The 25,228-nt window shown below is 38.8% G+C and overlaps 1 protein-coding gene across 1 annotated transcript in view; it reads left to right on the forward strand.

Annotated features, from left to right (window-relative positions):
* The window catches only part of LOC122816198, a 402,987-nt gene that overhangs the window by 117,113 nt on the left and 260,646 nt on the right, over positions 1 to 25,228 (forward strand). Inside the window, exon 6 of the mRNA XM_044088949.1 lies at positions 11,999 to 12,179. Within this exon, the coding sequence (XP_043944884.1) occupies positions 11,999 to 12,179 (181 nt within the window). The remainder of the gene's footprint in view (positions 1 to 11,998; positions 12,180 to 25,228) is intronic.

A 25,228-nucleotide genomic window follows, 5' to 3' on the forward strand; every position in this document is an offset into this window, starting at 1 on the left:
CAGTGGTAATAACACCAGCATGCAGGTACATTGATGGCACCATGCAACCAATGTTGGAGTATTTCAACATAGCACGTGCATAGAAACAGATTTAGATAATTATCAACCAATAGGACCTATGCCCCAACATAACAGTGGAGTTATCACGTACCAGTTGAGGTGGGTATTTATTGTATTGTTGGAGATATGGTGGGGGGGAGAAAGATACCAATTAAAAACTAGTATATTCCTGTAGTTTGCATTACTTTCCTGGCCAGTGCCATTATCTGTACCTTACTAGTATTACTACACTACCCTATTGCCTTAGTTTGGACAGTGATATGGCTGTCGACATCTATATACATGAACTGGTTTTACCTTCAGTATACACCTCCTACCTGGTATACCTGTGGGGGAATTGTTTGTTAACGCTAACTGTTTTTACACATACTCCCAGATTCCAGGTTGATGTTATGCACATGCCTGTCCATCTCTTTTTGCACAGACTCTGACCATGTCTTGACCACATGCAGGTGTAGACTATTGCCCTCTTCAACCTTTAGTGACTTACAACACTCTTATGCAGGATTTCCTACACAGTTATATTATGTAGCACGGTGCGGGTGACAGTGATCAGTGATACCTTATTATTCAGAGCAACTGCAACACTCACAGTTCCATACAATACCAGAGTAAACAGTACCAGTACAGGGTATCAAGCTTTTATTTCTCGGCACAGTGTTCATATCCGACATACCTGTGGGATCAATGTTTGTTAGCACTACCTGACTGTTACTACACAATGTACCAGATTTCACATTAGTATTATGCACATACATCTCACTCTGTTACTGTACACACTCTGGTCGCAGCTTAACAACATGGGGGTATAAATGGGACATACATGGCTTATTGCTCTCATAAGATTTTGGGGAGTTGCTAGTGTGACAAGTTTGTTCTCATAGATGTGTCACAATCAGTTGTATTTCCTGTTTGCTGCCTAAACATCTGGGATCATCCCACTGATTTTCCAGGGGGAGAGGGTGACATGCAGCAGATATGGGCCGATGTACTGTGCATTCTGGACTTATCTGTACAATTGTGGGGTATGATTCTGTATGCAGCCTACTTCCACTCCTAGGATTCAGACCATGGCTGTGTCTGCTAAAACTAAAACACTGCCCATCACAATTGTGTGTGCTGTATAGATATTGCTGTATATCTCCTATGTGATTTCTGTCTTACAATTCCCTGTGGTTTTACATTCTGACCTTGTATTACAACACTCTTATACAGGATTTCCTAGACATTTATATTATGTAGCACAGTGTGGGTGACAGTGATGGGTAATACCTTATTATTCAGAGCAACTGCATCAGTCACAATGACATACAATACCAAATAAACAGTACCAGTACAGGGTATTATTCTTTTATTTCTGGGCACAGTGTTTGTATCTGACAGACCTCTGGTAGCAATGTTTGTTAGAACTACCTGAATGTTGCCACACAAAGTACCAGATTCCACATTACTATTATGTACATACATCTCACTCTGTTACTGTACACACTCTGGTCACAGATTGACAACATTGGGATGTAAATGGGACATACATGGCTTACTACTCTCATAAGAATTTGGGGAGTTGCTAGTGTGACAGCTTTGTTCTTATAGATGTTTGACAATCAGTTTTATTTCCTGTTTGCTGCCTATACATCTGGGATTATCCCACTTATTTCCCAGGGGGACAGGGTGACAGACAGCAGATATGGGCCAATTTACTGGACATTCTGGACATATCTTAGGTTCACAGGTTCATAGGTTGGTACTAGGCTATCAGCCCTAGGGCCTATACAAGCCTAGCCATAACAATTCCCTGGCTATTTCTTCCCACACTATTTACTTCCCTGGACCCCTGTCTAGCAGGGCGACTGATGTGATCCCTGGGGTGAATTTCCTTTCTCCCATTCAATTGTCAAGGTTCCTTTTGAAGAGGGCCAAAGAGGCACTCTGCTTGACATGTATGGGCAGTCTATTCCGGAGTCTGGGGAGTCTCTGGGTCAGGAACCTATCCCTCCAGCATGTTTTGTTTATTGTGATGACAAGGTTTAGATCCCTGGAGCGCGTGGCTACTAGGGATTGGGATTTCTTTAAGTGTAGCATGTCCAACAGCTCTGGGTTTGACATGAACTTGTATGTTAAGCAAAGATCACCTCTGAGTAGACGATATGCGACAGAGTATAGCTGGAGTTTTTTAAGGTGGTCAGCATAGGGCATCTGCTTTAGGTCTGTGATTCTTTTAGTGAGGAATTTCTGCGGCCTTTCTAGTTGTTGCAGATGTCTTGAGAGGTACATACCAAATGGGGCGTTGTATTCTATAATGGGTCTAATGAGTGATGAGTACAGTGGGACAATGACCTCCTTTTTTCTGGATGAAAAGCTCTTAGTGATGAGGTGTGCCACATAGAAGGATTTCCTGACTATTGTGGCGATGTGGTTATCGAAGGTGAGACCACTGTCCACCTGTGTCCCTAAGTCTCTTATCACACTTTCAGTGTTTAGTGTACTGCCACCTATGTGGTAATCCATGGGTACATGCTTTTTTTCCCAAAGGGGATAACTATACATTTCTTGGCATTGAACTTGAGCCCATGGCTCTGGCACCAAGCATCTGTTTCTGTAAGGCCCTTTTGTAGAGTATTCACATCATTTGGGGACTCAATAATGGCTCCCAGTTTGCAGTCATCTGCAAACTTTGTTAGCCAGAGTCCCTTAGTGTTGGCCTGTACTTCAGAGAAGTAGATGCCAAACAAGAGCGGTCCCAGGACTGAACCCTGAGATACTCCACTTATCACTTGTCTGGAGCTGGATTTGGAGTCGGCTACTTTTACAATGTGGGTTCTGTCACTAAGCCAGTTGGCAACTCATTGGGTGACGTAAGGATTAATGCCCAGCTTATTAAGTTTATCTATGATTCCAGAGTGGGGGATGGTGTCAAAGGCCTTGGCAAGGTCTAGATAGGTTGTGTGGACCACCTTACCCTTGTCCATGGCTCTGGAGACTGATTTGAAGAAGTCATTCAGGTTCAGGAGACAAGATCGGCCCTTCACAAACCCGAACTGGGTGGGGTCCAGTGTTTGAAGCTTGCCAATGTCTTTGTTTATAAGTTCCATGATAATACGCTCCATGGCCTTGCAGATAAGGCTTGTCAGACTGATGGGATGGTAGTTTCTGGGATCCAAGGTGGATCCCCCCTTGTGGAGTGGGATAACTGTAGTTCTGCTCCACTCAGTGGGCACTAAACCTGAGGTGAGGCTATGATTAAACATGACACTTAGGTGAGGTGCCAGTTCATATTGTAGTTCATGTAGTACACAGCCCAGGATGTCATCTGGTCCCATGGATGCTGTATTCTTAGCTTTGGAGAGTGTGTTTTTTACCTGTGTGGCCGTTATTACCAGAATTTGGCAATCTTCTGGTATTGAGATGGGCCGTTTAGGGGGTAAGAGGTGGGTGAAGTTGGCACTGAATCAATCTGCCAGGATATTGGCAATATCCTTGGGATCAGTATATTTAATGCCATTCTGTTTTAGCTCAGAGCAGATCTGAGCATTGCCATTTAGATTCTTGACATAGTTACAGAATACCTTGTGGTTGTCTTTGGAATCTTTGGCAATTTTATTTTTGTAACTAGCTTTGGAGGATTTTATGAGGGATCTCAGTTTCTTACTGAGGATGGTAAGGGAGTTTTTTGCATCCTGGGATTTTCCTCTTTTCTGCAACAGTTTCTTCCTTTTTTTGTAAAGTTTGTTTATGGCAGGGGACCAGAGATTGGCTTCCTTTTTTTGGAGGAGAGCATCTTGGTTTTATTTGGGATGGCACGATTCATGCATGAGTGAATGTGCTCGTACAGTGCCTTAGTGTAGGATTCAGCAGTCGAACATTAAGTTCCCTTCTGTATGAGTGTCATGAAGTTTGTCACTTCTGACTTGAGTAGCATGAAGTTGGCTTTGGAGAAGTTTTTTATGGAGGTTTCCTTACTGGTGGGTGGGGGTGGGATGTGGATGTTAAGGGTAATTTGCTTATGGTCAGACCTGACAAACGAGGGGGTGACCATAGGTGTGGAGCATTGATTTCCCCTGTTGGTAATGACCAGGTCTAGGATATTGGAGCCCCTGGTGGGACTATGGATTAGTTGATCCAGGGCATTGGAATTTATGAATTCCAAGAACTGTTGGGCAAAGGTGTTGGTACATGAGTAGTTTTCCCAGTTAATAGCAGGGTAGTTAAAATCACCCAGTATTAGGGTGTTTGGTTCTATCTTAACATTTTCCAGTATGTTTAGAAAGGTGTAGTGAGAATCTTGGGGCATGGTGGGGGATCTGTAGCAAGCTACAATTTGGATTGCAGTCTTACCTAGTGTTAGTTGCACCTGGAGAATTTCAGATGCATTGTGCTGGGCAACTAGCCTGGTGGTGTGAATATCCTTGGTGAATATGGACACTCCTCCACCTTTAGTGTTTCGGTCCTGGTTTGGTGGATGAAAAGTGTGGTAGGAGTTGTAGCCTGGTATTGCAGGAGTGCTCTCTGGAGCCTTGAACCAGGTCTCACTTACTGCACAGATATCGATGTTCTCCATTTTTAGGAGTGCCTCAAGAGAGTGAATTTTAAGGTTTAGACTTCTAGCATTGAGTAGCATTACCTTCAGATTTTGCATGCTTGTACCTGTTACAGTGGTGGTTTTGTCCTTTGAACTTTGCCTAAAAATGGCACTATAGGGGTGGCAAGAGCCTTAGCCAGTAACCTGAATCCCAGGGGTGACAGGTGCAGACCATCTCTGGCAAAGCATCACGGTCTGTCGATCATGTCGACCCAGGCAGACAGATACTGGATCCCCTTTGAATGACACCAGAAGCTTAGCCAATTGTTGAAGTCAATCATTTTGTCCTTATATTGTGGTATCATTCTGGGCGAAGGCAGGATGCTACTCAGGGCTAGTGTCATACCTGCCTGGGCCACATGATCTGAGAGCTCTTCCATGTCTTTTTTCATGTAGTCCAGGGAGGTACATCTCAAGTCATTCACTCCAACATGGACAATGACAGAGTCATATTTGTACTTGCTGTGGAGTGACTTGAGTGCATGCGTTATGTGGTGGATCCTGGCACCTGACAGGCAGCTGACTGTAATTTTCTCCTTGTTCAACCTGGTGAGTGGGACATCAGTGTGCCGGACTATAGAGTCACCTATCACTAAAGTGTTGGGTACGTTGTCTTGCCTTAGGCACTGTTTCTGGGTGGCACACTGGTGTTGTGAGCTATGTGACACTTTGGTTGTGATTAGTGTTTGTTTGCATTTCAGCTTCAGAGGTCCTTGTTGCTTGGCAGTTTACAGTTAATGGTCTCCGCATATGTGGATTTAGTGTTGCTATATGTTGGTGTTGGTGGTGTGGGTTTAGAAGGGCTATGTGTTGCTTGAGGTGTAGTGTGGGTGTTAACCTTCTCCTCTTGACTGTTTAGCACAATCTTGGGTGAAGAGAGCTTTGCTTTGAGTTTGGCTATGTAAGTGCATCTCTCACAGGTTGTAGTGTTGGGTGGTAGGAGGAGAGGGTTGTCTGTGTACATAAGGCAATTGCTGCATTGCCCCAGTATGCCCAGATTCACCAGGTGGACAGGAGAAATCACCAGAAGCTGACCCTTGGACATGCCTGGTTTGGTGATTTTTTTTTAAATTTTTTTTATAAAGTACAGGAGCTGTTTTCCCTTACCTTAGCAAGATACTTTGCAATTAAAGGCTGTTTAGTGCCTACAATTAATTTCTCCTTATTAACAAGAAGATTTGAGTGCTTGTATCAGTTTAAGGCTTCCTGGTGCTTTCCAGCAGGTATTAGAGCAAGTGCTAGTAACAGGGATGCTTAAAGGTAAGATGAAAAAAATGCACACTGCAGTGTGCACTAGAGAAGTTAGATGTGAAAGTAGGTAACTTAAGTTTTACCTGTTTAAAAAGTTAAGGTTTAGTGGAGAGTTACTATTTTTAAAACAGCAAGATGGATTGAAAGGGGTGGTCACTTTTGTATTCTGGTACTATGGAATACAATAGGATGGCCAATAAATTTAAATAGTTGAAGGGGAGCGATTTCAAAAATGATAATTTTGTGATTACTCACACAAGCCAGTCAAAGCAGAGAGGAAATGATATATATGGTCAAATTAACATAAGAGGCAGGCAAATAGAAGGACAGTGGTATTTAACAAGGCAGCTGTAACTGGGTGGGAGGGTGGAGAAAATTTTATGCCTGACTCAGAAGAGACAGAGCTGTGGTCACTTTTGAAGTTTTAATATGCAGTTAAAGCAGAATGCAAGTAAAACACAAGGTAAAGAAAACAAACCACAGTATTCAAAATATAAAAAGGCAATAAAGTAATACAAAATACAACAAATAAAAGCAAACTAACCTTTCCTTCACAGCAAAGTGTAGCAGAGTCTGGATGAGCCTTTCTGGTATATCTGTACAGTTGTGGGGTATGATTCTGTATGCATGCTACTATCACTCCCAGGATTCGAACCATGGCTGTGTGTGCTAAAAATACAACAGTTTACGTCTCAGTTGCATGTGCTATTCAGATTGTGTTATCAGTCTTTTCACTGTTTTCTGTCTATGTGTCTCTCAGTTGTACTAAGTGACTTCTGGGGATTACACCAGTCATATACAGACATTCCTACACATTCTATTTATGTTGCAGAATGTGGGTAACAGTGCTTATTACAACAGTACTATTAAGTGATTGCAAATCTACATTACCATATGATACTAAAGTATACACATGCAGTCCAGCAGTTAGACCTTTATTGTCAGGCTATTATGCTTTTATTTGCATACAAACTATACAAGACTCTTCCTGGCATATTCCCCAGTGTATGCAGTACTTGCCTTAAACAATACAGGTTTTATACTGGCAATTAATTTACTAATAATTATAGATTTATTTCATATGACAGTACATGCAAGAGTATTACTGACCTGGCTCACGTCGTAACCTCTCCAGGTGACATCCATGGGCCTCCTGGTTTGCGGCCCACACACTTGCTGCTGTGAAGGACATAAGAGGAATATTTAGCCATACCTATCCATAATATATATGAGCTGGCAATTATTAAACAGGTAGTGGAGTGATACTTACACACAGCTGGGACAACCCCTGCTGTCCTAGCCTCTTGGATCCACTGATTCAAGAGATCCCCCTTTTGCCGCTTCAGGTCAGCATAGTGATGCCTGACCTGCTCACCAGTTCGGGGTATGCCAGTGGCACTGGTGAGGTCACGGGTGAGATGGTCCCAGGCTTCCGCCTTATATTGGGAACCCTGGTACTGGCCCTGCAGCAGCCTCTGCTCATGGTCTTTGACAATGAGTCCTGTCATGACTCTGGACTCCTGGATGCCCCAGTGCTGCACCCAGAAGCACACTCCCTCTCCCCTTTCTGCCATGGTGCCTGCAAGGGGAAACTACAACTAGTTATGAGATATATTCCCACCTGTTGGTTTTAAGTAGGGCTGAATTCCCACATTTTGCCATGTTTGGTCGGTTTTGAAAAGACATGCTTAGCATTGCTTAAAATTGACTTTGCATTATATTTGCTTTTTGGCATTGATTTATTATTCATTACATCTTATATATATGTCTGGTATCCATGATTCATCTGTACGTACACTGTATGAGGTCCGTTTATAGGGGACTTCAACACTCTATTACAATTACACCTCACATCTGGGCTTACTTCAGTACTCCAGTTCACATATTTATGTTATGTAGTAGGTTATAGAACATATGACTGTATACTGATTCCTTTCACATGCTCAGTTTGATTTTACTATAGTGAGGGTTTGTTTGGTGATACCTCAATCTTATGTAGTGCTGTGATGGCTTGGTGGTTAACTACTGTGACTGTAGTGTATAGGGTCCTCGGTTCAAGACTTGCATGGCTGTTCGTTTTGTTGCTGGGCAGAACAGCGGCTGTTGGATACAGAGTGATTAAGGCACTTTTAAGCACTTGTAAGTGGGTTTGCATGGGTTTGCATGAGGGTAAGCTATGCTAACTCCAGTTAAATATGCTTACAGAGAGTTAGCTTCCATATTGCTTAACCTGTGTGCGCATTGCTTACCCCCCATGCAAATGGCTTAAGCCCACTTACTAGTGCTTACATATGCTTATTCCCGCTTACTACTGCTTAATAGTGCTTACATGTACTTACTAGTTTTTACTTCTGCTTACCACTGCGCTGATTTGGACAGTAATGTATAATGGTTCTTGGGAAGGTGGGGGATTTGGAAGATGTATGGAGTTATCATTCATTACACATTTTACCTTCCATTTGTATCCCTGATTCCTGTGTACATATACTGTATGGGCCACATGTGATTATCTGTGGACTTTGCAACATTATGACACTGACACATCACATCTGCATTTAATTCAGTACTCCAGTTCACAAATATATGTTATTTAGTAGGTTATGAAACTAAAATATTGGTCATAACATGATTTGACATGGAAAATGGAATGTGCTGCAGTGGGACTTGAGCCGGGAATGCCTGTTTGTAAGGCGAATGCTCTGCCCACTACACTATTGCTCTACTGCTTCATTTGCATATATCTTCCTTTTTATCCTCTTCAGCCATTTAAGCTGCATTAACCGTAGCTAAGCGATGGGCAAACCCATGCTCCTATGGTTAGATTTAATCAGTTTTCATAAAAAAAAAAAAAAAAGGTATCTTTATATTGTTTGTATTTACTATTGCTGTTGTACACGTGGGGGATGTTGTTGGGGGTATGCGAACACCTATGAGTGGTCTCGCTCATTCTTTTTGACTTTCTGCTGTTCTTCATTGTGAGGGAGTGTATATTCTGAGAGCTCTGCTGTCAGACACGCTACCTGCACTCTTACATGCTCCATGTAGGACTAGGAGCTCAGGCAGCATGCCTTCATTAATATGCATGGCACACTGCCATCCTGCTCCTAAACAGCCGCTTCGATGCAGGACTAAGCTAGTCCTACACGGAAGAATAATAAATCCAGGGGAATGATTTTTAGAACCTGCTGTTACACCTCTAAAGCATTTTTTGCAAGAGGTGGGAGGAATTCACCAATCATGTTTTCATACTAGCACTGAGATCACTGTACTTTATAAGAAGTTCATCCCAAGATAATGCAACCTCAGATGTAGTTTATATTCCTTCTAAGTTTATTATTTTACCTGCAATTCTGAGAATCTTGATTAGTGTTTTTTTTAAATTTCAATGGACACTATTTTTAAGCAATGCACAAAGATAGCTATACATTAACCGGAAATGGAAAGAAGGTAAGTAATAGACATGTTAAATCTCATTTAAGACCACTAGAAAAGGAAAACTGAGTCTATGTTTGAAGTCTTAATAAAAATAATATCACATTTTTAATTACCCACCCATTCCCCCTAGGTCCTATTGGCCAATCTGCTTATAATATCTGAGTTTGTAACATCCCAAGGATTTCTCTTTTCCCTGGCTGACCAAGTTTGCAGATGACTGCAAACTGGGCGCCATAATCGACACTCCAGCTGACACAAGCATCCTCCAAAAGGGCCTCATAGAAACAGACAACTGGTGCCAGAGCCATGGCCTCAAGCTAAATGCCAAAAAGTGTATAGTCATCCCCTTTGGAAAAAACAAAGTGCCCACAAATTACCACATAGGTGGTAATCCATTAAGTACAGAAGAAGTATTTAGGGACCTGGGGACCCAAGTTGATAGCAATCTCTCATTTGACAAACACATGGCCAAAGTGGTTAGAAAAACATTTTATATAGCCCACCTAATCATGAAGGGATTCACATCTAAATCAGGGGAGGTCATCGTGCCTCTTTACTCATCCCTCATCAGGCCCATAATTGAGTACAATGCCCTTTGGGATGTACCTTACCAGACACCTGCAGCAACTGGAAAGACCCCAAAAGTACCTCACCAAGAGGATCAAAGGGCTCAAACAGATGCCATATGCTGCCCGGTTAAAGAAACTCCAGCTCTACTCAGTGGCATACCGCCTGCTCAGAGGCGATCTGTGCCTGATGTATAAAGCCATGTCCAACCCGGAATTAATGGACATGCTGCACCTCAGAAAATCCAAATCCCATCAAGCTACGTGCTTGAGAGACTTGAACCTCAGCACTGAAATAAATAGGACATGCTGGAGGGACAGATTCATAACCCAGAGGCTCCCTTCACTCTGGAATAAAATCCCAGTCCAGGTTATGCAGAGTCCCTCATTGACTCTCTTCAAGAGGAATCTTGATGAGTGGATGGAAGATTGTAGGTTTACCCCGGGTATCACTTCTGTGTCACTGTTAGACAGAGGCACAGTATACTAACCCCGAAAAAGGGCATAGCAAAATTAATTTAAAATGGGTGGCGAAAGCCAAACACACTCTGGCTAGGCTTATAAATGCCCTAGGGCAGATAACCTAGTATGAACCTATGAACCTATGAACCCTGACATACAGTGATTTTGTAGCTGGTATAAATAAGTAGTGAGTAGAATTTCGCATGTTGAGGCATGAAGGGGACTTATCCCTTGCAAAACTATTTTTATTAGTTATATTTAACTGAGACTACTCTTTGTGGTCAAGTGTTTGTGATATTTTGTATTTGGATTTATGGTGGTCAAATGAAAAACATTTGCAGTTTCATTAGGAAGCCCAAGCCACCACATGTGTAAGCTGGACATCTGTAGGTAGACTGTTTATGATCCTTGTAGGCACTGTTTGTTGGACAAGGGCCTCTAGAATATACTTGCAGTCCCAGTGCACTAGTGTTTTCCTTCCCCATCCAAAAGTAATGAAAGCAGGCATTATCCAGTCACTCTTCAGAAAAGTAAATAATTATTTTCACTAGTATTAAACCAAATCATATTGCAAGCAGATCAAAATTAGCAAAATAAAGCTTAAAAAGAATGCGTTTTAAGCATTTTTGACATAAGAAGTTTCAAATTCTTTGAGCTTTGTGTCAAACAAAATGTGCTACGGATAACTGATCTGAGTATTTGTGTATAAAAAGTAATAGACACATTAGCTGGGGTAGCCAGAACAGATGGAAAAAAAGAGAATTATATAAGAAAATACTTGACCTTCCTACACCTGAGGTCTATGACCACAGGACCTATTATCACAATAAGAAAATGTAGCATTCTAAACTGACTTCCATACTTTTCCTGTTAACATGATTTGCAGTTTTGTATTTCTTCTAGCCATTCACCAACTTTTTTTAGATCTTCAATTGCACTATAGTCTGTTCACTGAATTGTTTTTAGCACATAAATGGAAACTGATTCTTACATGTAGCTTGTCTATAGCTTATGAGAAAGGAAATACTGATATTGTAATTACTTATAGAGCATGGATACATAAATTAAAATCTGCCTAAGTAGATATGCTTTAAAACTGATGCATTTACAGGGTAGTACATGGGTACAGCACTTAGTGTTGCTGCCTCATAGCTTGTGGTTTTTGTGGTTTGGTCACAGGTTGAGGTGTTTTCAATGCAGAGTCTGCATGGCCTCGCTTCGTGCACATGACTTTTTGTTGAGTGCTCCAACTTCTACTCAAATTTAAAAGACTCGCCTTTAAGTGAAATTACAGGCAACCTTATACTGTGTGTGTGTGTGTGTGTGTGTGTGTGTGTGTGTGTGTGTGTGTGTGTGTGTGTGTGTGTGTGTGTGTGTTTGTGTGTGTGTCTGTCCTATAATACACAGGCATCTGTTGTATGCCTAGTACTATGCCTTATTTGCAGTGTTTGTCAGGATGAGCAGGTGAGCAATGGAGAACTAATGAACGAGTTTACATTAAAATATGTTTTCTTTTAAACACAATAACTTTATTTTTTACTAAATTATTTATCAAGTTATTATAATGTGATGACTTTATTTTAATGCATTTATTATTGTATCAGTCTATACTTAAACCAGATTATGTGCCTGTTTGATTTATTAGGTTGCCACATACTTGGAGTTTGCTCTTGCAACACCTGCCAACAGCACCTCTTATATTCTGTCTAGAAATTATAACAGTTATGGGTACCATTCTGACTCTTTTCACGTTGACCAATATTACAGTTCCTTGTTGTTAACAGCGTCTGGTACATTTTATGATATCGGAATTACAGGCCCTAATGGTACGTAATATTATAATAAAAACAAGGTAATAGATGTATTGCTCTTAACTATAAATGGTTTATTGTTAATTTAAATCAGTAACTTACATATTTGATCACACTTTTGCATATGACTACAGTTCATGTAATAGAGAAGAGGTGACTAGAAAATTTAGCTAGGAACAGGTTTTAGTCAATACAATGTTTATATGGTTAAACCAAAAATTCTGGGCTAAATGAAACACTGTTGGGATTTGAAGTGAAATTTTGAAAATGATACAAAAGCTAGTGTGCATTAGTACATGTGCTTAAATTTCTCAGGAAGAAAGAACAGGTTTCAGAAATAAAAACAAACAAAAAAAGCAAATAAGATTACCCTCCAGACAGCAGCGACTACTTCTTGTCACCATATTAAAAGACATCAGTCTGGTAAAGGTGACTGTATTATCATTATGGCTCTCATTTAGTGACATTTGAATTGGCTGACAGGAATATTCACGGTAAAGTTTTTGCTGTTCTTTGGTTTGTAGGCAGACTTTCACCTCTTCTTCAGTCTCTCACTCACTGCAGTGTAGCATCAATCTTGCAAAGGAAAGGGAAACCAAATTCTGAATCAGAACTGATTTATTGTTTGTAGCAGTGGTAGCTGGTGACTTCAAATCAAAGTGGGGCTGCAGGAGACAGCTGAATGGGTGGGGCCAATCAGAAGGGGTGTGGCTAACCTGAAAGGGGTGGGACTATGCTCAAAACTACAAAAACTGGGACTTTAATTAAATATGCTGTCCTGGGTTCCAAACTGTCATTATGAGAGTCCAATCAAGACAAAATGAAGTGGAGAAGAAAACAAATATTTCAATGCATTGGCTACATGACAGCTTACTTAATATCTAGATGGAAACAAAAAGGTGAGAGATGAAAAAAATAAATTACTTTTTAAATACATTACTGGAATGCCAGTCAAAAAGCTGCGGTGGTACAGCAGTAGCATTGTTGCCTCACAGCAAGAGGTTCTCCTGTTTGATTCTCGGCTAGAGTGCTTTCTGTGTGGAGTCTGCATGTCTTCCCCACGGTCAAGTGGCCTCCAAAAGACATGCGTGAATGGGCGTGCCTTCACTGAAGGTTGGGCATCAGCTGGCAACTCAGCACCATAAAAATCTTTTGCCAATCACTAGCAAACCAGAGTTCCACTGTGGCAACCCCTAACCAGGAAAAGCCAAAAAGACAAAAGAAAAACTGGAATGCCAGTCAAAATCACGTATAAAAAAAACAAGCAGCACTCACCTCAAACCACTTCTCCTTGCACTGCAGTTCTAATTACAATTTGTATTTTGCTTTATAAAAGTACCAAGTAACATGCTGAAAGTAGCACTACCCCCACTTGTAAAAATGTTTCTTATTCAAAAATGACCTGATGCCTGACAACAACTATCTACTTGTTTCATGGGGAAAACATGATCAAAGTTAAAAATTAACAGCAAACAAGAAACAAGCTCAAGATAAATTGCTTAAAGAATTACTGCACAGGTTATGGACCACACATGATAGACTGGCATTCTATATAGTTTACAGGTAAAGCCTGCAAAGATGACTGAAGTCTCCAACAAATGTAATGAGCTTCTGAAAATACTGTAATCCTATCCTTTATTACAAATACTGTCATATGCATTTCAGTACTTAAGGTTTATACGCTATCTAGTTATGTAAATATTCTCTGCATGGCAACAACAAAAAGGCCTTCAGTGTTGGTAATTCTATAACAGCATGCTTATTAAAGCTTACTTGCATCTTACAGTCTCAGACAAGCTTACCTGATGGTCATTAAAGCATTGCTACTTAAACACAGAGCAACAGGCACTGCAATGACATGCATTTTCTGAATAAGAAGCATAAATCGACAGTATAAAAATATGACAGAAACCAGAATATTCTTCAAAATCAAGGACAGATGAAAAGATACTGTAGTACTTGTATCTACCTTTTGATGGGGAGATACTCTTCACACTTACACTGCATAACTGCTCCTTGCCTAGCTTGCATACATCTAGAGTCACTAAGTGGGTGAGTGGGGTGCAACAAGTATGTCACAATTAAATGTCTCTAGCTGACGGTGATGGGCCTGATACATTTGTCATATCTCTCAGCCTCAGAGCAAGAAATCTGGAAAAAGCCATAAACAGAAGTGGGACAAAGGCCCAAAAGTAAGGACAATTTTTAAATATTGCTCTTATAAACTTAGGAAGATAATAGAATTAGGTATTGCATTAGTATGAATTTTCTGAAGGGTATGAAATCTGAAACTCAAATGTCTGCCATTATTTTCCAACTTCAATCTTTAATGATTTGCCACTAATTTACGAGAAAACCACAGTTTTATGAAAAACAGACCAAAAATGTGATGCAAAAATATAAAATACCCACACAATACAGCTGGGAACCTGACAAAGAAGGGACACTTTTAATATTAGTACTATTAATTCAAGATACTGGAGAACAAGTGACGAAAAACAAACCTTTAACAAATAAAGTCAAAGTCGTGGAGGAAATAAGGCTCTTTCCAAAAACTTCACCAACACTTTAATCCACAAGAACAAGTTCGAAGCAACACCAAAAACACTCCATAAAGCAGGTCACATAAACGCTGAATATCCACACTGCGTTTTCGTTTACGACACTTCCTCAGATAAAACAGAATGAATTTCAAGCTCTAACTTACACCCTTAAATACTCATCCTAACAATCTTAATTGGTAAATGAACCATTTAACAATCATTTAATTACATACATACCTTTAAAAACCATCTTACAGACGAGAACTTTAATCTAAAATAACCTTTTACATAAATACTATTTTTTATTATGGTTAAATGAATACATATCTAAACCTTTTTAAGAAAACTAATAAAAGTTCTTGATTTCATACAAGCATAGAACACATTTTTATATAAACCTTACAATTTTATAAAAGTTTAAAAGTTTAAAAACTTTAAAAACAGTGCCATCTACTGATAAAAAGGGAAAAAGTCTTTTATAGGGTTCTTCATAGCTTAGCTGCTCTCATTTTTAATACAGGGGCTATGGATATAGTATCATTCAGCCCAGGTGGTTTGTTAGCTTCTAAATCCAATTGCCATAAAAGTTAGAGCTTGAAATTCATTCTGTTTTATCTGAGGAAGTGTCGTAAACGAAAACGCAGTGTGGATATTCAGCGTTTATGTGACCTGCTTTATGGAGTGTTTTTGGTGTTGCTTCGAACTTGTTCTTGTGGATTAAAGTGTTGGTATTTCCTCCACGAGTTTGACTTTATTTATTAGTACTATTAACTTGAGCAGCTGATAAAATAAGAGACTCTACATGCATTTCTGAAATTAAAAGTAATATATAACTGATTATTACAATTATTTATTAATTATAAACCCTCCACGTTTTCTTCCAAATTTGCCATTTTGCAGAGGGATTATTGGGGGAAAGAAACATTTTAAGCCAAAATCAGGGACAGTTGAGAGGTTTGGATATACCTAATTCTATAAATTGATTTATTTGAGTGTACCTCTCATCCTCTTAGCACAGAAAATTATTGGGGGAACATATGAACAGTACTAAAAGTTGCTCTTGTATAAACATAGTCAGTTGCCAGGGGTCTTGCTTTAGCATGCATTTTTCTGAAGAGCATGAAGTCTGAAACTCAATGCCTGTCATTAGTTAGTGACTTCATTCCTAAATGATTTGCCAGAAAACCACAAATTTTATGAGGAACAAACCAAAAATAAGAAGGAAAAATCTATTCATTCTGCATATATTTGGACAGTTAAGAGGTATAGTTCAGCCAGGGCTGTCTGAGTTTGCCGCCCTTCCCCTCCTCACAAAATCATGGTCGAATGGAGCCTCCCCCCTGCAGCTATTCCAATCCAATGTACCATGACTTGGCTATTTCACCATATTTACCATAAACACTGTAATGTGCATACTGCTTTACTTCTGCAATGATTTGGATTCCATTTAAAAGTTTTATTTTACATTTTACAGCACAAACACTAATAGAAATCTGCTAAAAAAAGCAATGTAGTCTCACAATGAAAATAGACTTAGCATTAAAACTTCTTTGCTCTTGAAATTCACAGTCATTGAAACAGCATTGAAACCCACATTCAAAGAAAATACATCTGGCCAGTAGCAGATAAAGATTAACTTTGGGCTGTTTTCAAATCATATGCCCCTTGCACAGGAAACACACGTGTTCTTTGATACACCTTCCTGATTGTATTAAATTATATTCCTCATGTAATACACTACAGCTGTTAGAGGGCATTTTAAATGTATTGTTTTGAACATTTTTCCAGTAAACAATAAAACAAAATGCCTGCACTAATAATGTCAAAACTGCCCAGTTCAGAACATTTTCATCATAAAAGTCTACTCAGACTTCTACAATCCACCAGTATCAGTAAATATGCACAATCTCTGCAGAAGTAAAATTCATCTAAATAATTCCACATTAGACATCTGTAACTAATGAAGAGGTTGCTGCTAGCAAATAACTTTATATTTCATTGTTTCATCTACAAATAAAGTGCCTGTTGCCGGTGAGGAATAAATTGCCTATGTTGCAATAAAAAGTGATACGCTAGTAATATTGCAATAGGGAATGGATGGCAAACTGATAACAGGTTCATCTTTACTAGGTATCTTCACCAAAGAGGACATTCTCAGGACTGCAGCATCCACCCCCTTTAAAAGTACAGTACAGTACAGTAATGCATCTACATACTGTGGGAGTAGAACCCACAGTCTTCTCCATAAGAAGCAAGTACACTACTTGTTGTGCTATTAACAATGCAAGCAGACTCAGCATAAGCAGCATTAAACTTCTCTTCAAGCTCTCAGCTCCTTGTAAAATCCACTTGACACTGAACTGTATCTCCCAACTTTGAAGCACAAGAAATCTGGAAAAAGCCAAAATTTATTGGGGGGGGACAAAAGCTGAAGAAGTATGGACACATTTTAAACATTGCTTGTATAATCTTGGAAAGTTGCTAGAATAAAATGATGTATCACCATGCATTTCACTGCTAGGTCTTGGACCCTGTGCACAATAGTCAGAGAAACACACCACTATGCCAAATTAACTGTTTCTTGAAAGACTGATGCAAAAAAATGGAAAACTGGTGTTAACAAAACTAAACAGAAGGTAGCAAGCCAAAGTAATCCAAAAGTGTTCCTTTACTTTAACGCAATTTATTAATCAAAACAAGTAGCGTTTTCGCTTCAGAAAAATACTGAAGCTTCCTCAGAAGTACAATAAAAATTCATTGGCGCCAACAGTTTAAATCGTCAAAGGAAGCGTGTCGAATGACATCACTTCCTAAAAGAATTGCCACACATTAGACATCGAACCATATAAGGACTGAAAACACATAAATACAAAATAAAATCAAACTTCGTAATTTAAAATTAAAGGTTGACTAATAAATTAGTCATTTAACCCTATAGCTTCGCAATCTGTTCATTTAATTCAACCTATACAAAATTGATGTACAATATATACAAAAGCAACACAAAGTAGAGCCATACCTACCCACAATAATAATAAATTGAACTATAAGCTGTTAAAAAATGTAAAAGTAAAAAAGGAATATTTAATCATATGAACACAGATATTAAAATATTAAAATATAAATTGATAGTTAATTTATAATTAACTAAACAAATATATATTATTATTGTTTGACTAACCTATCTCATATAACTCTTAAATTTAGTTAAATGACTAATTTATTAATCAACCTTTTATTTTAAATTACGAAGTATGATTTTATTTTGTATTTATGTGTTTTCAGTCCTTATATGGTTCGATGTCTAATGTGTGGCAGTTCTTTTAGGAAGTGATGTCATTCGACACGCTTCCTTTAATGATTTAAACTGTTGGCGCCAATGAATTTTTATTGTACTTCTGAGGAAGCTTCAGTATTTTTCTGAAGCGAAAACGCTGCTTGTTTTGATTAATAAATTGCGTTAAAGTAAAGGAATGCTTTTGGATTACTTTGGCTTGCTACCTTCTGTTTAGTTTTGTTTCTTGTAAGACATGTAGCCTGAAACTTAAACGGCTATCATTTAGTGAATTCAGTTCTCACCATAACTCTCAACCTCTTAGTTAGCACAAAACACCTAGACAAAGCCAATAATGGGGGGAATACAGCTCCCTAAACATATTCAGTGAATTCAGTTCTCACCATAGCTCTCAACCTCTCAGTGCAAACAAACCTGGACAAAGCCAATAATGGAGGAATACAGCCCCAAAAGAGTGACATATTTCAAATATTAATGTTATAAACAGAACATTGCTAGAATAAAAGGTTTTGTGCTACCATGTACTTTCTGAAGAATATGAAGTCTGAAATTCAAATGCTTGTCATTTTTATTTATTTAACATTTGTTAACCAGGAAAGTCTGACTTGGAACAAAAGCCAATTTCCAGTAGAGGTCCAGGGAGAAACACTTCAGACAGAAGTCTTTGTCAGATGGGAGAACACCCACACAAACACAGGGAGGATATGCAGACTCCACACATCAGGCACCCCAGCCAAGAATCAACCCAAAGAACCTACAGTTGCCAGGCAATAATGCTACCACTGCACTACTGACTTTGTGAAGACACAAAAATACAGAAATCACAGATTTTATGAGGAACAGAACAGAACAGAACAAATATGAGGCAAAAATCTGCAAAGTAATGGTGGTGGGTAGGGAATTCAGGCTCTTGCCACTTGGGCCCAAAGTACAGCATTCAAGCCTACTAAGGGAAATTTAGTCAGGGCATTGGAGAACTTCACCTATTCCTTTTGATAAGTACTGTGGGATTTTTATATCACCTGAGCTCAATTAGGTGGGGCCTTGAGTTTACATTTCATGCAAAAGACAGCACACTCAAGAGTGCAGTACCCCTATATGCTACACTACAGTATTTTGGTCAATCTATCTGGTATGGGAACAGAAACCAAAGGTGAATTTGTTACCTCTCATACCACTGACACTGTGATACATGTCAAAGGTGATGAAAGGAAATGATTATTCATTCAAAAATATAGAAATCCACAGCTCGGTCATATCATAAGAGCTGTGAAATAAATAAATCAGAACTTGAATTCAGAAATATATGTGGGAAGTGTATAAAGCAAGTCTAGCAGGATATAAAAAGTAATATTACATTGCTTAACTGATTGTTCATTTTATCATTAAAGGCAAAGCAAGTACATTATTTAGGCTAGTATTGATGGGCTTCTAGTACAAAATTGTGTTATTGTTATTTTACTTTACAATGTGTAACTGTATGAAGATTGCCAGCATTACAATAATTGTGTTGCTCTTCAGAGAGTAAAATGTACACTTTTTTATGCAAACGTTTTACTGAAGTTCTTCAAAGAAATTCACTTCAGATAACAGTTTAAATTACAAAAATATGAACCGAGGGAGAGATGGCTTGTCATAATCGTTCAGAAAAAGATATTGTAAAGCGAATTCTGAAAATCTAACATAGGCTTATCTGCTGCCCTACATCTAAACATTTTTAATAGTTACTTAGAACAAACACTTTAGTGTCAGTTTGCAAGTAAAGGTTGCTTTATTTAAGTTATATACAATCACATAAATCAAAAAAGTATTAATTTGCAGCTTCCAATGAGCAACAGCTTTTCTGTTTATATTTTGCTTGTGTATCTTAGAGTTCACAGGACTTCCTAACCTATATATCTGTGCGAATAAGGCTGAAGAAGTGCGATCTTATCAGTCACTAAAATAAAAAGCAGCTGAATATGTTTTTTTTAATTTTAACCAAGGACATTCTTCTACCAGAACAGTGGGAGAAGATCACTAGATCATAATAAAGACTATCAACTGAAAGGAAGCCAAAAAAAACTGTAAATCATCACAAGAAATGTACACATACATTAAACTGAGTTTGAATCTGATGCATCTGCAGACATTTTATTTTGGCAAATAAATACATTCTGATGAGGCTGCACAGTTTTTTTAGTAATACACACACACACACACACACACACACACACACACACACACACACACACACACACACACACACACACACAGTATAAACTGTGTACCATACTTCATAACAGCCATGCAAAGCATGTAAAACCGCATCCGAGCAAGTCCTTGTCTGTAACGCTCATCCAAAGCCCGCAATGAGAGCAAGTCCTTCTCGTGAGAGCAGAGCAGCAAGCTGGGTGTTACCCAGCCTGCGGACATTGTAGTCCGATCCCCCTTCAAGTCTATGCAGTTGTAACTGCATAGACTTCTGGGATAGTGCTGCTGAATACTCTCTTCCTAATCCAGATTGCTGGTCAGACAGTCTGGATTATAGTCTGTGTCCTAGACTTAACCACAGCAGTCCATGTCGATAAAATGCTGTGTCATGCCCTATGTTCTGTGACTTGTGTTTGTTTTTTTATTTTTATATTTTATTTTATTTTATTTTTTGTTTACATCTGGGGGGGGGGCTGTAGTCCTGCAGCCCAATAGCATGAGCCGCCACTGGTTTGTAGGCATTTATGCATCTATCTGTCTACCCATCTAGCTATTTGTCTGTCCATCTATTTCTCTATTTCCTTATGTCATGGATGGATCCAGGAATGTTCAAAGAATTGTGGGATGGGAGAGTGGAGGACACTGAAATGTAAAAGAGGATCATAAAAAGTGGCACCAATTTTCTAAGCTCATACAGAGTGAGGGCAGACTGTCATGAAGGTTATGATCATTACAGATAAAGAAATTAGATGTATAAAAATTTGCAACAGTCTTTCTGAAAAAAAAAATCAGAGCAAAAGTACAAAAAATATTTTCATGTTATTGACTTCATCTAGAAAAAAAAAATCAGAAGAAAAGAAAAAGGAAATTAATTTGGAAGAATTTTTTGAAAAAGTCAAGCTGTTTTTTAAAAATGATTTGGAATCACATATTTTTATATTTGGGTAGTTATTTGTATAGCAAGGTGCAAAGAAAAGGATGCTGAAGAAATTGTTAGTATGTAGTATTGGAAACCACAATCTAAAAATCTTATTACCTCCTTTAGCCAAATAAATATAATGGCATATTGGCTAAGGATTGAATTTCATTGTTGTGCCTCACAGTCTGAGTTTCGACTTGCGTATACATGATATATCTACCTGTTGTGTATAGATATATATATATATATATATATATATATATATATATATATATATATATTATGTATTGATGTGCTTTATTTTATATTTTAAATGCACTGATAAATATTATCTCCATATGTTTGAACTTTTCTCCCTGGGCCTCTCCTGAAAAGGGGTTATGGTGATGAATCAGACTTTCTTGGTAAACAAATGCAAATAAATAAATGCAATAAATAAATAATAAAAGCTTTCAGTATACTTGTCATCTATTTGTTTTATGTTACAGTTTTTATAAACTAATAAAAATCCCATTAATTGCCTCCTTGTTGATTAAAGGCAATAATGAGAATTTTAGTTTGCAGTTTATGATACTAAAGAAGCCCTTTCATCATTTTGTTTAAAATACTTTCTTTTCCAAATAGCTGCCCTAACCTGTAGTATGGATGTGATAATCTATTGCTTAAAGGGTAATGAAACTTTGAGTCTGTACTTTCTGACATTAAATAAGCCATGTCTTCAACATTTTTGCTAAGCACTTTATTTTACAAGCAGCTACCCTAATTTAAGAAGTATTACAAGCATATGAAGTTTTTGGTACCAATTTTTTAAGAATAAGGGTGATGTGCAGAGCTGTAATAACTACAGAGGGATTAAATTGATCAGTCACAGCATGAAGTTATGGGAAAGAGTAGTGGAAGCTAGGTTAAGAAGGGAGGTGATGATTAGTGATCAGTAGTATGGTTTCATGCCAGGAAAGAGCACTACAGATGCGATGATTGCTCTGAGAGTGTTATTGGAGAAGTAAAGAGAAGGTCAGAAGGAGTTACATTGTGTTTTTGTAGACTTAGAGAAAGCATATGACAGGGTGCCTAGAGAGGAGTTGTGGTACTTTATGAGGAAGTCGGGAGTGTCAGAGAAGTATGTAAGAGTGGTACAGGATATGTACGAGAGTAGTGTGACAGCAGTGAGGTCTGTGGTGGGAGTGACGTATGCATTTAAGGTGGAGGTGGGATTACATCAAGGTTCAGCTCTGAGCCCTTTCTTATTTGCAATGGTGATGGACAGGTTGACAGACGAGATCAGACAGAAGTCCCCGTGGACTATGATGTTTGCAGATGACATTGTGATCTGTAGTGAAAGTAGGGAACAGGTGGAGGAAACCCTGGAGAGATGGAGATATGCTCTAGAGAGAAGAGGAATGAAGGTCAGCAGGACTAAGACAGAATATATGTGTGAATGAGAGGGAGGATAGAGGAATGGTGAGGATGCAAGGAGTACAGGTGGTGAAGGTGGATGAGTTTAAATACTTGGGATCAATAGTTCAGAGTAATGGTGAGTGCGGAAGAGAGGTGAAGAAGAGAATACAGGCAGATGGATTGGGTGGAGAAGAGTGTCAGGAGTGATTTGTGACTGACGAGTACAAGTAAGAGTGAAAGGGAAGGTCTACAAAAGGGTAGTGAGAACAGCTATGTTATATGGGCTGGAGGCAGTGGCGTTTACAAAAAGGCAGGAGTTAGATCTGGATGTGGCAGAATTAAAGATGTTAAGATTTGCACTGGGTGTGACGAGGGTGGACAAGATTAGGAATAAGTATATTAAAGGGTCAGCCCAGGTTAGAAGGTTTGGAGACAAAGCCAGAGAGGCAAGATTATGTTGGTTTGGACATGTGCTGAGGAGGGATGCTGAGTATATTGGGAAAAAGATGCTAAGGAGGAAGCTGCCAGGTAACAGGAAAAGAGGAAGGCCTAAGATAAGGTTTATGGATGTGGTGAGAGAGGACATGCAGGTTGTTAGTGTGACAGAGCAAGATGCAGAAGACAGGAAGAAATGGAAACAGATGATCCGCTGTGGCGACCCCTAACAGAATAGCCAAAAGAAGATGATGATGAACTATTTTAGGTGTTACTAATTCTCTGCACTCATTGACACAAATCAATACTTACATTGTATAACTATCACAGTTTCAGCAAGAAATGGAGACAGAAATTCACAAGGAATAGTAAAAGCAATGATGAATGTCTTGCCTTACAGACAGCAGTTAGGACTGCCCTTCCTGGGGCCCATCCAGTTGGTACTAGGCTGAGTCATTCAAATGGATGGTGATACAATATCACTAGCACTTGCTGCACAAGTGAGAAAGTGTGATACATATCTAAGGCATTGCACTGAGAGGTTAGTGACCATATCTTTGTGAAGTGTGGGTTCCGGGTTGAAACCTAACAATCCTATTCTTCATGCAAAGCTCCTGTGATTGCCAACTGTACTCCTAGGGAGATGACTAAAACTTTTTTGTATGTCTACCCTATTTTTAAATGGTAATTATCACAGGGATAGAGCTGTGCTTCATTGATATCACCTTCTGTTGAAGCCATGAGCAAAGATCAATCAGTTTTGGGTGAAGATTAAGTATTTGTTAGCTTTTCTAAACTAAAGTCAATCTTCAACTATTTACAGGTACCAATATGTCCCTTTCTAGTTCCACATTGACAGGAGTTGCATTACCAGAGTGTAAAGATATACTGGAACCTGTAAAATTAGATTTCGGATCCAGCACAGTTTCTTCTGATCATAATGAGACATAGCATGCAGCACAGAAATCCAAAGCCTATTTGGGTAGCTGGAAGCAATTATCTTTAATGTGAATTATTCATCATTTTCTAGACACAACCTCATTCCGTACATGGAAACATGCCTCCACATTTTATTTTACTACTATATATTTGTCTGATTTTCCTCTCAAGTTCTTCTTCAAAGTATTCATGATTTTGGTCATTTTGCCTTACAAATCATGCTTGCTGCACATGCCTTCATGAAACACTTGCATGATAGTACACGATTTTTACATGGACTGTTCTTTCTGCCTGGAACATTTACCCTGGAAGAAGTTATGAGGTAGGAGGTTTGCTCCCAAATCAAAAGTGAAAATATGTTTGGAAATACTGCAACACACACACACACACACACACACACACACACACACACACACACACACACACACACACACACACACACAGCCATTGTCTCCCCTGGATATATTATGGAAATCATTTTGTAGTGGAGCCATCTTGTTTTTTGCATTATACCTTACTTGAGGGATTGTACACCTGAAAGCTTGTTAATGTGGTGCTGAAAATCGAGATAAAATATTTCAGGTGAAACTGCTTGTCCCAAACTGATGTTTTGATGGCAGATGTACATTTAGGTAGCTTTAATGTTTAAAATTAATAAGCTTAGTTCAGAAGCATAAAGTCTAATGTTAGTCCCCTGCAGTACTTAAAATTCTTATATGATGGTGCAGTTTCTTAGTGGAATTTGTTAATCAGATTACAGTTAACACAGCAAAACTAGTTTATACAATATGCAATATTTCCTACAGGTTTTGAGATTTTTCAGATTTTTTTTGCCAGTATAATTAGCTTCATGCAGGTCTCAAGCCATTTCAATTCGAGAAATCTTCTGTGCATACTAGAGATAAATATGTCATGTGTAAATGGTTCTCAAATGATGTTGAAAGAGAGATTCAGCATTTAGAATCCTCTGTCCAAATTCTGTTATCTTTTTAAGAAGAGAGTTACAGCAGTCCACACCACTGAGTGCATTTTTTTCTAAGTTATATTGAACACACAATACTTAGAATGATATTATATCGGGTTTATATTACCAAAGCGAAAAACCCTATTCCCGAATACCTAAACGTCGACACCTATACCACGAACCGCGAAAATCCCAAATGCACTAAACCGCGAAAAAAAAATATCGAACTGTCATAGTCGACCAACCCCACCACCTGCTACATACTACCTATCCAAAGAAAATAAACCACATACATACATTAACCAAACCCTACTTCTAACCTAAGGTAAAGCACCAAAACCCAACCCCTAACCCTACACTAAACCCCACATACACAAC

Source organism: Protopterus annectens, chromosome 12.part0 (genome assembly GCF_019279795.1).
Source record: "Protopterus annectens isolate FY-2018-M chromosome 12.part0, PAN1.0, whole genome shotgun sequence".
Classification (NCBI taxonomy): Eukaryota; Metazoa; Chordata; order Ceratodontiformes; family Protopteridae; genus Protopterus; species Protopterus annectens.